Source organism: Epargyreus clarus, unplaced genomic scaffold (assembly GCF_041222505.1).
Source record: "Epargyreus clarus isolate Ecla_fem2 unplaced genomic scaffold, WU_Ecla_fem_2.2 ptg000023l, whole genome shotgun sequence".
Lineage (NCBI taxonomy): Eukaryota > Metazoa > Arthropoda > Insecta > Lepidoptera > Hesperiidae > Epargyreus > Epargyreus clarus.
Window position 1 is genome coordinate 9,387,716 of NW_027332230.1, and position 15,123 is coordinate 9,402,838.

The 15,123-nt window shown below is 35.8% G+C and overlaps 2 protein-coding genes across 3 annotated transcripts in view; one reads left to right on the top strand and one right to left on the bottom strand.

Annotated features, from left to right (window-relative positions):
* Positions 1-15,123, top strand: part of Gasz (ankyrin repeat, SAM and basic leucine zipper domain-containing protein 1) — a 204,145-nt gene that overhangs the window by 173,876 nt on the left and 15,146 nt on the right. The gene's annotated exons all lie outside the window — the stretch shown is intronic.
* LOC140751477 (semaphorin-2A) overlaps positions 8,005-15,123 on the bottom strand; it is a 90,426-nt gene continuing 83,307 nt past the window's right edge. Inside the window, exons 12-14 of the mRNA XM_073085351.1 lie at positions 14,806-14,940; positions 14,249-14,357; positions 8,005-10,053 (exon numbers count right to left, since the gene is read on the bottom strand). Coding sequence (XP_072941452.1) covers positions 9,982-10,053; positions 14,249-14,357; positions 14,806-14,940 — 316 coding nt within the window. The 3' untranslated portion in view covers positions 8,005-9,981. The remainder of the gene's footprint in view (positions 10,054-14,248; positions 14,358-14,805; positions 14,941-15,123) is intronic.

Below are 15,123 nucleotides of genomic sequence, written 5' to 3' on the forward strand. Positions count from 1 at the left end.
TTCGTTGTCATACTCCTCCGAAACGGCTTGACCGATTTTGATGAAATTTTTTGTGCTTATCCGGTATCTATGAGAATCGGCAAACATCTATTTTTCATCCTCCTAAGTGATAAGGGTTGTTCACCCGTAACATTTTTTTATTTATATGGCAACACGACGTTTGTCAGGTCAGCTAGTAATATGTATATTTCAATTGTACGTTTACTTAGTCACTAATATGGAGATTATTAAGGACTTTATGTACCTCTTTTTTAAAACTATTTTTACTTGTATTGAAAATGTCTATTGTGTTAAATCTTTTATTATAACTTTTTTGTAATAACGAGTGAATTTTGTGCATAATTACTTCTGGTCTGAACGACAGCGAATAAAGATTTTCCCGCGTGCCTTGTACGCTTTTTTGGAACATTAAAACTTAAAAAATTTGATAACAAAGCTTGACAGTCTATGTACCCATTACAAATACCATGCAAAAAGGCCATATCAATTACATTGCGCCTACACTCAAGAAGTATGAGATGATGATATAAACATGAATCCTCCTAATTTCAGAATGTATGAGAACATCATTTCATGTAGAGACTATAAAAGGTGATTACGCATAGACATAGAAAAGTTTATTAATATTTACTTGCAAGTAAAAAAAAATATTAGCTTATAAAACAGTGGCGTTTTTTTATTCCAGCCAAACATCGCTATAAATAACTATACTTAAATAGGAACTTGAACGAATGATTACAGCTTTAAAAAGCAACCATAGAATGCCGAATACCATTCTACACCAATTCACAAAGTCAAATAAGTAAGTAAGGAAGAGTTCTGAAATGTCAGCAGCAATCTCGATGCATAATTTGAATCAGGTAGCTGGCATTGCTTATATTATTCCCGTCCAACTGGAAAGTTCGCCGCAAGCGAACATTTGACTTGGAAAATAAGTCTTCATTACACGAAACAAAATAAAGCTACTCAAAAGTAAAACCCCGCCAAGTTTTATTGTCTTCACAACTCTGAAAGTAAATTACCCGAACAAATTCGCTCAGCGCTAAATCTGGGGCTTATCAGAGGGTTTGGCCGAGATCCTTAAATTGAGAAAGAGCTATCTCGATGCGACCGAGTGGCCTCGAGCCGTCGACACCTTGCTTCGACTGTTCAGATTAAAAAAGTTTAATTAGTATACCTCACTTATCTATTAGGAGCAATCGTGGAGCAATGGGTTTTCTTTCGGAGTAACTTACTTCGGGAATGTGTTTTATTGTAGTTGGTTCTGAATGAGGTATTAGCAGATTTGCACTGGTGAATATTCATCAATTATTATATTTATTACATGAGGCATTCTAATTGTGATTAACCTCAAATACGATAGAAAACATGGATATGGTACATTTGATGGTAAGTGGCCTTTTGTTCAACCCTAGACTAGAATACTGACTTCGGCCACAGATGATTTACTGTGCTGCAGAGGCTACTTAACCACAGCAAAATGCTTTCTAGTAAACGAGTTTATAAACAAAACTTAACTTACATATTAGCAGTAACGTTACTTATGCCAATTTAAAAGAAAATAATAATTACTTAAATATTATTTTAAATAGGTCTCAATCTTTCGGCATACACGTCAGGAAAATGACAAATAATTACACGATAAAACAATTTACCGGATACCCTAATAAATTTCATGCCATCCTAATGGGATTATTAAATTAATATAATCCTGTTAATTTGAACTTGTAATTTAAATTTTATATTGTGATCGTTTGCAAAACCTTATATCTTATCTAGATACGTATTTATTTTTATAAATCCCGGGGAAGGTGGTAGAACCCTTTGTGGTTCGACTCGGGCGGCACCACCGCCACACCTATTTCTACCTAATGACAACAGTGTTAAGCGCTGCTGTGTTCTGGTTTGAAGGGTGTGGTAAGGGAGACATACTTTTCCAAAGCGTTCCAGCTTAGTCCTCAGGAGTAGCGGCGCATCTGTGGCCGACCTCAGGTGGGAATATCTAATCCTATCTGGGGTTGATTACAGATGTCCATGGGCGGCAGTAGCCACTTACCATCAGGGGGACTGTATGCTCGTCTGCTAATCCTATATGATAAAAAAAATCTGAAGTATAAAACGATCATGCTGTCAATATGGTGGTATAGTAAATGGTCACTGCCGCACTTTGCCATTATATCAACTACATATATTAATGTATAGGGGGTCCATCTGAAGTCGATCACAGATGTGTACACAATAGCAACTCCTGAGGAATAAGATGGTGGCCTGATATGTATGTCAGCCGGCGTCCACATCCTTCCACCGAAACGCGAAAAGTGCTTCACCCTAGAAATTGATGTGACAGTAAAGTGAAGGATTTTTGTCTTAATCTCACCTCAATGATTGAATCAAAATTATATTTTGATGTGGTTGTTAAAGATGTGGGACAGCCGGCTCCTGATTATTCCACAGTGATTAGTTATAGTGCGAAACTCCAGAAAAGCCGTAGATATACGAATTTCTCACTTTGACTTCGTTTAAAAGAAAAAATATTAATTTACTGCGACCTAATTACTTCGTGAAACGCCTCACGTATCGAACATATTTCGAAACGGAATGTACGTTGAGATAATTTATCTCGATCCATTTACTTGATTGCGATGTACGTATGTAGGTCTATATTTCTAAGGCTGGCTTATGAAGAAATATTAAAATCTGGCGTTTAATGAAATGAAGTTGATACTGTATACGATTGCCTTTTACTTTTTTGTGATGTAGAATAGTTGTGATACAACATTAATACTTAATCATAATTATGAAACTATTAAAGTTAAATTGTTACAGATAGTAATATCTATACGATAGTTCTAAGAGTACATGGCTTACACATGTGGCGATCGTATTGTAGGCAGGAGTAGCAACATATCTGTGATTGGTTTTAAGTAGAACCCTTTTGTATATGGAATTCATTACAAATGTAAGCGGCTTAGACTAAATACCACCAATCTTATGAAAAAATGACACTTGTTGTAGTAAGCACGGAAAAAGAACTTTACTTTTCGAATTCCATGGCAGGTCTAAGAAGGAAGAAAGCAATGATACAAAAACAATAAATATCATTAATTGCAAAATTAAATTAATATTCCCTTGAATACTAAAGTAGGAATTATCAAACATGAAACTATTATTAGGCGCGAGAAATCGACAGGGCGGGCGCGTTTACCGCCGGGATTATTAACAGTTATTGGGTTCAGCGGTATAACTCGGGATTAAATCTGTGTCAATTTGCATTTTATTATGATGACACGGCCCTTGAGCCTCAACTACTAATACGGCTTTGTAAGAGCTTAATTCGGATTCGTTATTATGACAATCTCGCCCCATTTTCATGTTGAAATAACCCGAAATGAACTTGTAGTTTAACGCTTCAGTGCACTACAAATGGAGCTCGGTTTTAAAGAAAAACAGAGAACAGATTCACAATTTGCAGGATAGTGGTAATTTCCGCGGTGAACGAAATAAGAGTAAAGAATGGAACTTTTACATTAACTATTTGACATCGATGTATGTTGAAAAAAGGAAAATATCCCGTTTTATGTTGGTGGAAAGCGACTTCCTTATTTATTTATTTATTTATTAATTTATGCACATAAAAATACAACATAAAAGAGAGCTATATCTAAAATTTAGTGCAAAGGCACTGCTTATTTCTAAAGAAATTTCTTCCAGCAGACCTGAGATTGGAAATTTGTTAACACCTGGTAAGCGTGCACTTTTAACATAATATATAACGTGAATAATATTATAATATATGAACATAAATATATATATCTATATAAAGTAATAAAATACACATAAAATATACACATACATTTAATACTTAGATACATAATATTTTCATACTCATACGGTTAAGGAAAGGTAGTGATGTTTTACTCTTTTCTTGAAGATATGGATGTTTTTAGAGTCGCGTATATTTGGAGGGAGCGAATTCCACAACCTGACTGCATGAACAGTGAAGGAGTTGGAATAGGAACTGGTTCTATGTGATGGGAAGTTAAGGAGAGTCTTTAAATGGGTTCTACAGGGAGCAATAGAAGGACGTGCGGGAGAGAAACGCTCTCGCAGATAGGATGGAGAGGTTGGATTGTGACGGATATTATATAGCAAGCATAAAATCCGAGTGTTTCTGTGAAGGCGGATTGGGAGCCACTTGAGATCCTTGCGAAAGTGTGAGACATGGTCAAACTTACGAATTCCGAAGATGAAACGAATACGTAGGTTTTGCAAGCGCTCAAGTTTGTTAAGTAGCTCCTCTGTAGCATCCAGGTAACAGGTGTCAGCATAGTCAATAATGGGTTGAATTATTGATTGAGCGAGAGAAATTTTAGTTTTCAAGGGCAAGACATCTTGTAGGCATTTTAGCGTATGAAATGAATGGTGCACCTTACTACTGACTGCACTGACGTGTGCATTCCACGAGAGGGTGGAGTTGATGATAAGCCCAAGATCTTTGACTGTATCACTATATGGTATAAGGGTACCGTCTAAATTTACTGAGCCCAATGAATCCTTATCGTTTTATTTGATGTGTTGGCTACTATGATTTATTTTATTGTGTTGAAAATATTAGTAAGTTCGTATTATGATTAAAGGCCACAACAGACCCAGTTCATAGTTCGCAGCAGACGTAGATTTCATTAAAGTTAGTTCTAGATAGGTCATTGCTACCTAAAATAACAACGTTTGGTCGTGGTATCTTACCGTACGTCCGCGCCGAGAGTGGAGTAACTGTTTTATTTCAAATGTCACGAGACCGCAGTTTTTCGCGGATACGTATCTACCGCTCAGGCTCGCCGGCACACAATCTCAAGTCGGATGGAAATACGTCGATATAAGTTACAGCAAAAACCACAGTCAAACGCAATGTAAATGGCATTTATTTTTTACCTACATTTTCATATTTTGCGTGTATAGTAGCATCAATAAGTCGCTTTTCCGCACCATCCAAAGAGCAACACAGCAGCGCATAGATTGCTGCTATAGTAAGACGGAGATATAGTCCGCGTAAAACTGCTAGTCCGCTCTGAATATAGAAATGAATCGCGTCGCGTCAAATTATATGACTACACCTGCTCGCAACAATTTCAGAGCGGACTAGCAGTTTGGCGTGGACTATACCTAAGTGAACTAGAGTGACGGTGCTACAGTCGACCAACAAGAAGCTGACTTCAAACAGCATTTCACAATTGAAGGTCGCATGCGTTAAAGCGTGTGATTGATCGTTCTCCCCGTATTCCCGCGCCGTTTTAAACGACCCATCGCTCGCTTCATTGCCCATCTGACTCGGAGGTGCTTTACAGGTCTTTTCCTTAATTCGATTGCAGCCAACGAATCGAAACATCGCGAGCGTATTCGAGCACTAAAAGCGACGAGAAATCAAAGGATAATTGAGATAACGATGTTAAATCATGTGAAGGTGATAATAAGAATTCTCTGTACATTTTCGTAACGTACTTTGATCATAAAGACATCTAATAATTTTATTACGTTTTCATAAATTTTTATTCAATCACATTTTTTCTACGAAATCTGTTACCAATAAAATATACTTATTTTGGTGGGATTCCGCGTAATTTAAAGTGAAAAGCACTCGTAAATAGTATATTAAGTTCGTCTGTGGCGTAACAGTAACTTAATACTCATATGCCACGTCAAATTATCTCCTTAACTTCATTTTTACCGCCACGACCCTTGACAGCTCGGCTAACACGGTTGCGGAACTCGAAATGGGAATTTATGCGGCGAGAAAAAATATCTTGATGCCAAAACATGAATGGGCAACAAAGAAAAGGGTAGGTACGGCAAATATAAACTTCCGTACCTCCCGTTACAAATTGATGGTTATTGTAAGAGGTTACGAGTATGATTAAACAAATTCGTTTTTGAGTTTTTGGCATTTTTCAGAAAATAATTTCATTTGATTCCTACCTACCTATAATCACGGGGGAGCATAACAAAAATAGGCGCCGTATTTTGGAGTCCGCCATATTGGATTTACAATGACGTCATTAAACGACATTATATACAGCTTTACATTGTCATCCAAATAAAGGAAGCAAAATGTCAGCTCCATCGGTTGAAGTTTAGTCAAAACTCTGTTGCAAGATTTGCTCCTCGCATATAAAAATGAACTAACAAGGCCAGTGAAATAAAAGCTTGTAAAACTATAGTGCCATTATTAAAAATGTTGTACTTACATTTACTCAGAGGAACATCGACGTCACCTACACGCGTCAAAACAAACACGCACACACAAAAGAGTTTCTTCTATCCTACTTATTGCTAGTTTCTACCAAAGGCGGAGAGTGACGGCATATATCGTCATGCCATTAACCATCACGGCATACAAGTCGATTTTAATGCCAAAGCGCGACAAAAGTATCTTTGTTATATTTCTTACAAATGTGCATCAAGACTGTGACATTACGTTGCTAATTAAAATCAGAATGAATTCGGTTGAGGTTGAACAGAGCCTGCAGTGAGAATCTATTAATTTGCCCGTAAAGCTCGGCCATTACAGGCGACTCGCCAATTATTCCGCTCTCCCTCGGTAATTAAATCCTATGATGTTCGCCAATCTAAGACAGACACCGTTTACGATACTCGAATTACGGTTTCATTGCCCCTAAAAAGATATATAGAAGAGAGAAGAGATCCATTCCGTTCTTTAATGAAAATTTAGTTCTGCAAGTGTTAAAAATGAATAAAGCTTTAAAGACGACGTAAACAGTTCGCTCAAATTACGATTTAATGTTTAATGGCTCTTAGCACTTAATGAGTACGAGAAGAATCGTAAATTAAACAAGAAGTAGATCTAAAATAATTTATTTCTTGAGTCTTGTTATAAAACAATAGCTTAAACTTATTTATTTTTACAATAAACATATGCACCTATTTAATAGTAATCTCTCTACCCAAAGTTATAATTTATTTACATCTGTTTTCATACAATAGGTGGAAATAAATGTTATTTTAGGAGAACGCACATTTATTTTATACAGTTACATCGGCAAATAAAAGATTCTTCTACGAAAATGATCGCACATATTCACATAACCAGGTTATTACTACATATAGTTAGAGTTACTCTGTGTCAATTATCACACACAGCCTGCTTAGGTACTTTCAACATTCAAAACATGACAGACAAAACAATTTATACGTTACATAAATGCATTAAGGGCTTAAGCAGACATGCTATTTTTTGCGACAATTTAGGTACTTTACAGAAGCTAGATGATCAAGCGCGGACCGGCGCTGAAAGGCGTCACAATTACTTTTGGACACTCGATGCAACAACTAAACACGATGCAGTTTTAATGCAGTCGCTAAAACGCTTTTACATACTGCGACCGAACGCAGCAAGTAACCAAAACGCGAATCGCCGAAAAAAGTAGCTAGTCTGCTAGAGCCGTAAAATAGTGTACAAATTCATCTTTTGTAACTCAATAAAAATAAAGACACTACATCAAATAGACACACAGTTCAACAATTTTCTTAAGTACAAAAATCTATCCATAGCAAACAATTATATTAATACTGGCAATATTTTACTTCAACGGAAGATTATTGCTTTATTCTCGAACAACTACTTACTCATAAATTAATTCTTATTTAATCTACTTCAGTTATCTACACGTAATACACAAAAATATTAGTCAATATTTTAATAATGATTACAATATAGTAAGCATGCGTCACAAGGCACTATTCTAGCGAGATTACCTAACAACAAAGATATTAACTATATAGTTGCAATAGTCCGGACATGTAGAGAAAGTGTCTTCCACAACTTACTATTATTGATAGAAAGTTGTTCTGAAATATATGCCAAATGTCGTTTAATTCAAGATGGTGTTCATGTGAAGCGAGATGGAGGTTTTTGTATGATTCAATGTCCGCTCTACAGCCCTATATATTTAATCCCTTTGCCTAACAATCAAATTAATCGAAAACAAGTTAAACAATCTCTACTAAATTCGGTTTAACATTCCGAAATGGGCCTAAAATTATATTTTATGGCAAAATTAACAACAACACGAATACAAACTTAATATAAAAATGATGTTAAATGACCTGTAATATGTTTTTTTATCGGATTCTGTATAACTATTCTACATAAACGCTCTTACTATAACACGTTACAATTCATGTATCTGTTCTTTATTATAATTAATTACCCTTAAGTCTAAATTGGCGTTAGTATTGCTCATTTATTTCAAAATTCTGAATGGACGCGAATTAATTTTAATAAGTGTCACTATGATACTACTAGTAGTTGTTGAGTTAACTGAAGTTCTCTTGGGCCCCAGTAGACTAGCTATTTTTATCATCGGCGTCATAGCGATTTTAAGACGTTAGATACTGCGATCAAACGCTACACTTTGCGCATGTTTGAGCACCGCGCGTCACATCTTAACGCTCGATGTAGTAACTAAACGCGAAACGCGAAATACAGTAGCTTAAACCGCGTTTTCGATACCGCGACCGAATCGCGTGATACAGCTCAATGCAATGATCAAATCACGAATCGCCGCTAAAAGTAGCTAGTCTGCTGGAACCGTCAATAATACGAGTATATAAGCTGTAGGTTATAATAAAACGGCTTGATCCACACGATATCTTACACTACTTACAGTTCCATCGTTTACAATCATGTTTCAATTAAATATTTTATGTGCCTACACTCTAACGCAAACTGATATCACAGCATTTTGTATTTTGTGGATTATAACCATCTTCATCTTGAAATATTTACAATACATTCCCAACGCGGAGGCGTATTTAGATAATAGTTTATCGCTTACAAACGCAATTATTGAATTCAAAGAAACAATTTTTACGATAATAATTTAACATTAATTTTCAGTCGCTTTCATCAACAATAGTAGATACTATTTAACGTCAACTTAGGTTTACTTACATCTACAGGCATAGAGCGTGTCAGACGCGTGCCGTGGCAGACAACAAAGTATTCCACTATATAATGAATATTTACGTGTTTATATTTATGGTCCGAGCCGGTGCCTGGTACAATATTGAAAAGAAATATGATTGTGTCTGCCACGGCCCGTGTATGACACGTTCAATGTCTGTAGAGATAAATGAACACTTATACGCTCCTTATCTATAATAAATCTCTCCAATTTTTGCCTACTATCGGGCGAGAGACGCACAACATGAACTATTGGGTTACATTACAATGCGTGACCCGATTGCGATCACCAATAAGTTAGCTTTATTCAAACAATGAGAAGTGATCCATCAATCACGCTATAGACTGAATGTAGTGATTCTGTTAGCCGATTGTTCCCTGATTTCATCTCTCTTCCATTCGCTTATTTACATTCATACGTTTTCGAACAATTGGATCATCATTCATGAATGTATCTAAATATACAAATTACGAATACAAATCAATTTTCTTTCCTTCTCTTTTTAGAATATTTTTCTTCGTGCATTTTTTTTATTTCGTATAAGTCGCTGGTGGTATAAAAGTTATAATATTTTAATGCAACATTAAGATACTCACGAATAGTTTGCTGAGTAACTCGACGAACAATGACGAGTATGTAAGCCCGCACGACCACAGACCTGCATATTCGGCGAACATACACAAATATGCGCACATACGAGCTTATAAATAAAGTAGTGGTGTAATCGGTACTTACAACTTGTCCGTATTCTGTGTCTCTTCAAGGCGAAACAAGGAAATTTCCATACGTACACGTACGCGGAGATTCCATAATCGTCACTGTTCGGCAAGTTACTCGGCGAACGTTTCGCGAGTATCTAAATATTGCATTTTACCTTCAATAGCAAATATCAAGCCGGCTACATCACGAGTTTATAAACGCTTAAAGCAAGTATACCGGGTTCCGATAGTTCATGTTAGGCGGTTGTGTAATTCATTAATCATAGCCCTGCTGTGCCCTATCACCGGAGCGAAGCCACGATCTCATTCCCCATGTTCTGCTGGCTCGATGCATTCAAGTTTTTCGAGCATTGCTGAAATGGAACGTATTAATAAATAACATGACTTGTAATATGATGATTTATTGCTGCATTATTTATATGTTTTCCTCTCTAACTCAATCTGATGGGATAAATATGGTTCGTAATACGCTTTCTACACTCACAGCCCCACACTAGGATTCCCTGTGTCGTGGGTGCTATGGACACACACAGAGACAAATACACAAACACCCAGACCCAGAAACAGAAATCTAAATTCATCATTTAGAAATCTGTCTGGCCGGGGATCGAACCCGGGACCCTCTGCGTGTCAGACCGGCATGGTGACCGCTCCGCCACGCGGGTCGTCAAACAAATGACTTAATAGATAACAAATGACTTAATAGAAAAACGAATTATGGAACATATACTGAATATGGTTTCATTGAATACTTTATTTTTCATCTAAACAGACGTAATTATTTCATGTTGTTAGTAACGTCAAGGTAAAAACAGTAAATTAATTAATTTCCTAATTGAATATGTATATAAAATTTCGTTTCGATATATCGAGGACTTGACTCGTAATATTGAGAATATAAAACACTTGTATACCTAGAATGTGTTGGAAAATCTATAATTATAAGCAATTATACTTTTATACGGTTTCATGACTGTAATAAATACCTGAATGAAAGTACCAGAGAAAGTTATCGATAACTCTAAATCAATTAATGAAATACCAACTGCTTATGTAGAAGTTTTATACCAAGGTTATTTGTTAACTGAAGTACTTCAATTACTAGTTCGAAAATAGAATAAAGTAATCAATTTAAAGTTGATAGAATTTTAGTGCCTATTCACACATACTAAAACTACACCAAAAGGCAACGACAAAACGGCATGAAGTGGTTATTCTGCGATAGAGTGGAAGACTTATAATGCGCGGTGTCGTTTAGTTCCGTTGTAGTTGTTAAAATAATGATATAAATAATGCTTCATTTACCCATAGTCACACACTACGATTTTCCTATATTACGGGTGCTATGGACACACACAAAGACGAACAAACAAACACCCAGACCCAAAACATCTTATTTATTTATTTATTTCTATTTAATTCAGAGATACTTCATATTGTGTTAGTATTTACATTGCACTTAAAAACCTATGTTAATAGAATTTATCATAATTATATCGAAAATTTATTGATTAGATATCAGACTATTGATTTGAATTACATAATGTGGTCCGAGTGAATAAAAGTACAATCTTTTATACAAATTTGCACCCGCCCACGCAGTTATCCTTGTAGTTGTAATACGTGTGAATGGTACTTCGATATTGTTTAACTGACTTGACACCAGTCGATCAATATTCGTACGAGTAAGCAATGGTGTCGATAATAAATGATTGTAAAACCATTGATTTGTAACAGCTTTTCATTTACTCAATCAATCAAATCATGTCTTGTACGGCTGCAAATCATATAGACTTCTAAAATATGTCAGAATGTTGATCAATAATAGCGGATTTGCTCAGTAATAATGACTCTACCAGTATGGAAATTCGTACAATTCGTACTAAAACAGTGTGTATTATATCGATATCTTAATTCGCAAATCAGCCAACTCTACTTTTTGTCATTGTTTCATTTAATACTACTAAATTTTTAAAATCATCCCCAATTAAAGCAGTGACCATCCTTAAAGAGAATTTAAGTCAGTGTCACATTAAATTTAAATTTAGACATATTTTAATTAATGACATATTAAAAGCTTTTAATGAATTAACTGTTAAAAATATAGAAGACATTTGGGGAATGTCAGTAAAAGTTTGTATATCAATCATTAAAACTTTAGCTCCCTACTTAGTCACTATTTTTAATATGTGTGTTGATCAGGGCTGTTTCCCTGATTTAATGAAACATAGTAAAATAATTCCATTGTTTAAGGCAGGTGATACTAAAGATCCCAACAATTATAGACCCATCTCAGTACTGCCTGTTCTAAGTAAAATTTTTGAAAAGATCCTCTTACACCAAATGTTGCTTCATTTTAAACTAAATAATCTTTTACATCAAAAGCAATTTGGCTTTACTAAAGGCCGTTCTACCACAGATGCTGGTGTTCAATTGCTGCGACATATTTTTGATTGTTGGGAACAAGCACATGATGCTATAGGTATTTTTTGTGACTTGTCTAAAGCTTTTGATTGTGTTGATCATAAAACCTTATTGTTAAAATTACAATATTATGGTATTCAGGGAAATTCTCTACAGTTGATAAATTCTTATTTAAACAATAGAGTCCAACGAGTGCAAGTAAATGGAGCATTATCAGCAGGTTCTAATATTAAAATAGGTGTACCTCAGGGCTCCATCCTAGGTCCGTTTCTATTTTTAGTTTATATAAATGATTTGCCAAATGTAGTAAAGGATTTATCTGAGGTTGTTTTGTTTGCTGATGACACTTCCTTGGTGTTTAGAGTAAAACGACAATCACAGGATACGAACGATATTAATGAAACTCTTTGCTGGATTCAGAACTGGTTTGATGCAAACAACCTACTCTTAAATTCTAATAAAACTAAATGTATTAAATTTATGCTACCAAATGTAAGGAGTACGGGGATGAATGTCGCTCTAAATGGTGAGATTTTGCAATTCGTCAATGAAACTGTTTTCTTGGGGATTACCATTGATTCTAAACTCCAGTGGGGTCCCCACATCTCTGCTTTGTCCAGCAGACTTAGTACTGCAGCTTTTGCAGTCAGAAGAATTAGACAGTTAACAGACATACCCACTGCCAGACTTGTCTATTTCAGTTACTTTCACAGCATTATGTCTTATGGCATTCTACTGTGGGGCGGTGCTGCTGACATAGACTCTATATTTACTATTCAAAAAAGAGCAATAAGGTCAATATATAGTCTGCGGCGTGGTGAGTCCCTAAGAGAACTGTTTCCCACTATTAATATATTGACGGTGCATAGTCAATACATTTATGAAAATATTATGTATGTAAGAAAACACACTGATATGTTTGAAAAAAATAGTAACCACCATAACTTTAATACCAGAAATAGAAATAAATTAGCAATTCCTAAACATAGATTATGTAAGGTGGCTAGATCTTTCGTGGGCAACTGTATTCGCTACTACAATAAAATACCCGACCACATTTTGAATCTCACAGAAAAAAAGTTTAAACATGTCGTTAAACTAACGCTATGTAAAAAAGCGTACTATAAAGTAAGTGATTATTTGACTGACAAAACGGTGTGGTCTGAATTAGCTCCAGCTCCACATGTACCATTACGTTAAGTTAACATTGTCAAAAACATTTTTTTTAAAAGATGTGTGTTATGGAGTTTCTTTCGCCGCTTCTTCTCCATAACGAAACACCTTGTGAAGTGGTGGTAGTTGCTTTGACATTCAAAAAGTGATCTGTAAAGAACCTATTTTGAATAAAAAATTTTGATTTGATTTGATTTGATTTGTCCAAATATTTATTATTTATTTATTTTGATATCGTTCAACGCCATTTACTATCAAAATAAAAAAAAAACATTTGGACAAAAAGTGGAGTTGGCTGATTTGCGAATTAAGGTATCGATATGTTACAATTTAATACAACCCAACCACAACTCCAACCTCAGTTGTAAGAAGAGACCTATGCACAAAAGTGGGATATAATTCACTAGAACCCATTACTTATTTTGTCCGAAGCATCTGTCAAAAATATCATAATCGCTCTTGTGTTACTTAACAGAATATAATTTCGCGATATAACGCTACAAGTCTATAAGCGCTTCGTCATCAACAAATTTTGAAGCTAATAGAACCCTTTGTGGTTCGAGTCCGGCGGCACCACAGCCACACCTATTTCTGCCTAATAACAGCAGTGTTAAGCGCTGCTGTGTTCTGGTTTGAAGGGTGTGGTAAGATATAATTTTCCGAGGCGTTCCAGCTTAGTCCTCAGGGGTAGCGGCGCATGTGGCCGACCTCAGGTAGGAATCTTATCCTATCTGGGGTTTATTACAGATGTCCATGGGCGGCAATAGCCACTTACCATCAGATGGACAGCGTACTCATCTGTGACTCCTATATTATAAAAATAGAAATAATAATTACAAACACCTTTGAGAACTCCTTACCGTTTTATCTTTCCCTTCACCGTTACAGCGCTTACCCGTATTTTACAAACGGTTACCTAATTATTTCCCTATTGATAAATGTTTCACTCACCATTTGACGCGACTCCCACGCTTTCATCGCGCTCTTGTATTTCTCGAACTCATGACACCAATCAGAGTACACTTGTTTATATTCTTGGGATTTATTCGGCTGTGTACATCTACAACAAAGATTCGTTATAATAACCTGCCTGTTAAAGGGAAACGTAGGAAACATAGAAAAATATCTTTTTTTTAAACGCTTGTTATATTTTCTGTCGACTGTTGTCTTCAGTAATCATACAGGAAAAACAAAAGAGTTGACTTAATTGAATGAAAAAGTAAAAAATCAACTGTAAGGTAGTTTTGTACTTTTAAAAACGAATGTCTTTTATTTTTGAAAATAAAAAACTGGCCTTTAATACTTCGGTTTTTAAAGCAGAGAAACATATATGTACTTATAAATAATTTTCTCTATTCTTATATAACCGAATAGATAATACAAAATTAGTGTATTATTTATTCCTTTATAGTTTTCCGGAAAAAGCATTTGTGAAATTTATACCGTACTCCAAATTAATGATAAAGAGATTCAAAGTCACGAAATACTGTCAAAATATGGTGATTCACCTGTGCATATCTATGTCTAGGTTATAAGAGGCAATCAGCGTGGGCCCGAAGTAGCACTCGTAGCGGCCGCGGTCGGCCTCCGTCACCGACAGCAGCACGAGCCCGCGCTCCGCCGTCTGAAGCACCCGCTCCCAACTACAAACAATGACAACACAATTTGATGAAGGTGGTAGAACCCTTTGTGGTTCGACTCCGGCGGCACCACCGCCACACCTATTTTTACCTAATAACAGCAGTGTTAGACGCTGCTGTGTAACGGTTTGAAGGGTGTGGTAAGGGAGACAGACTTTTCCGAGGCGTTCCAGCTTAGTCTTCAGG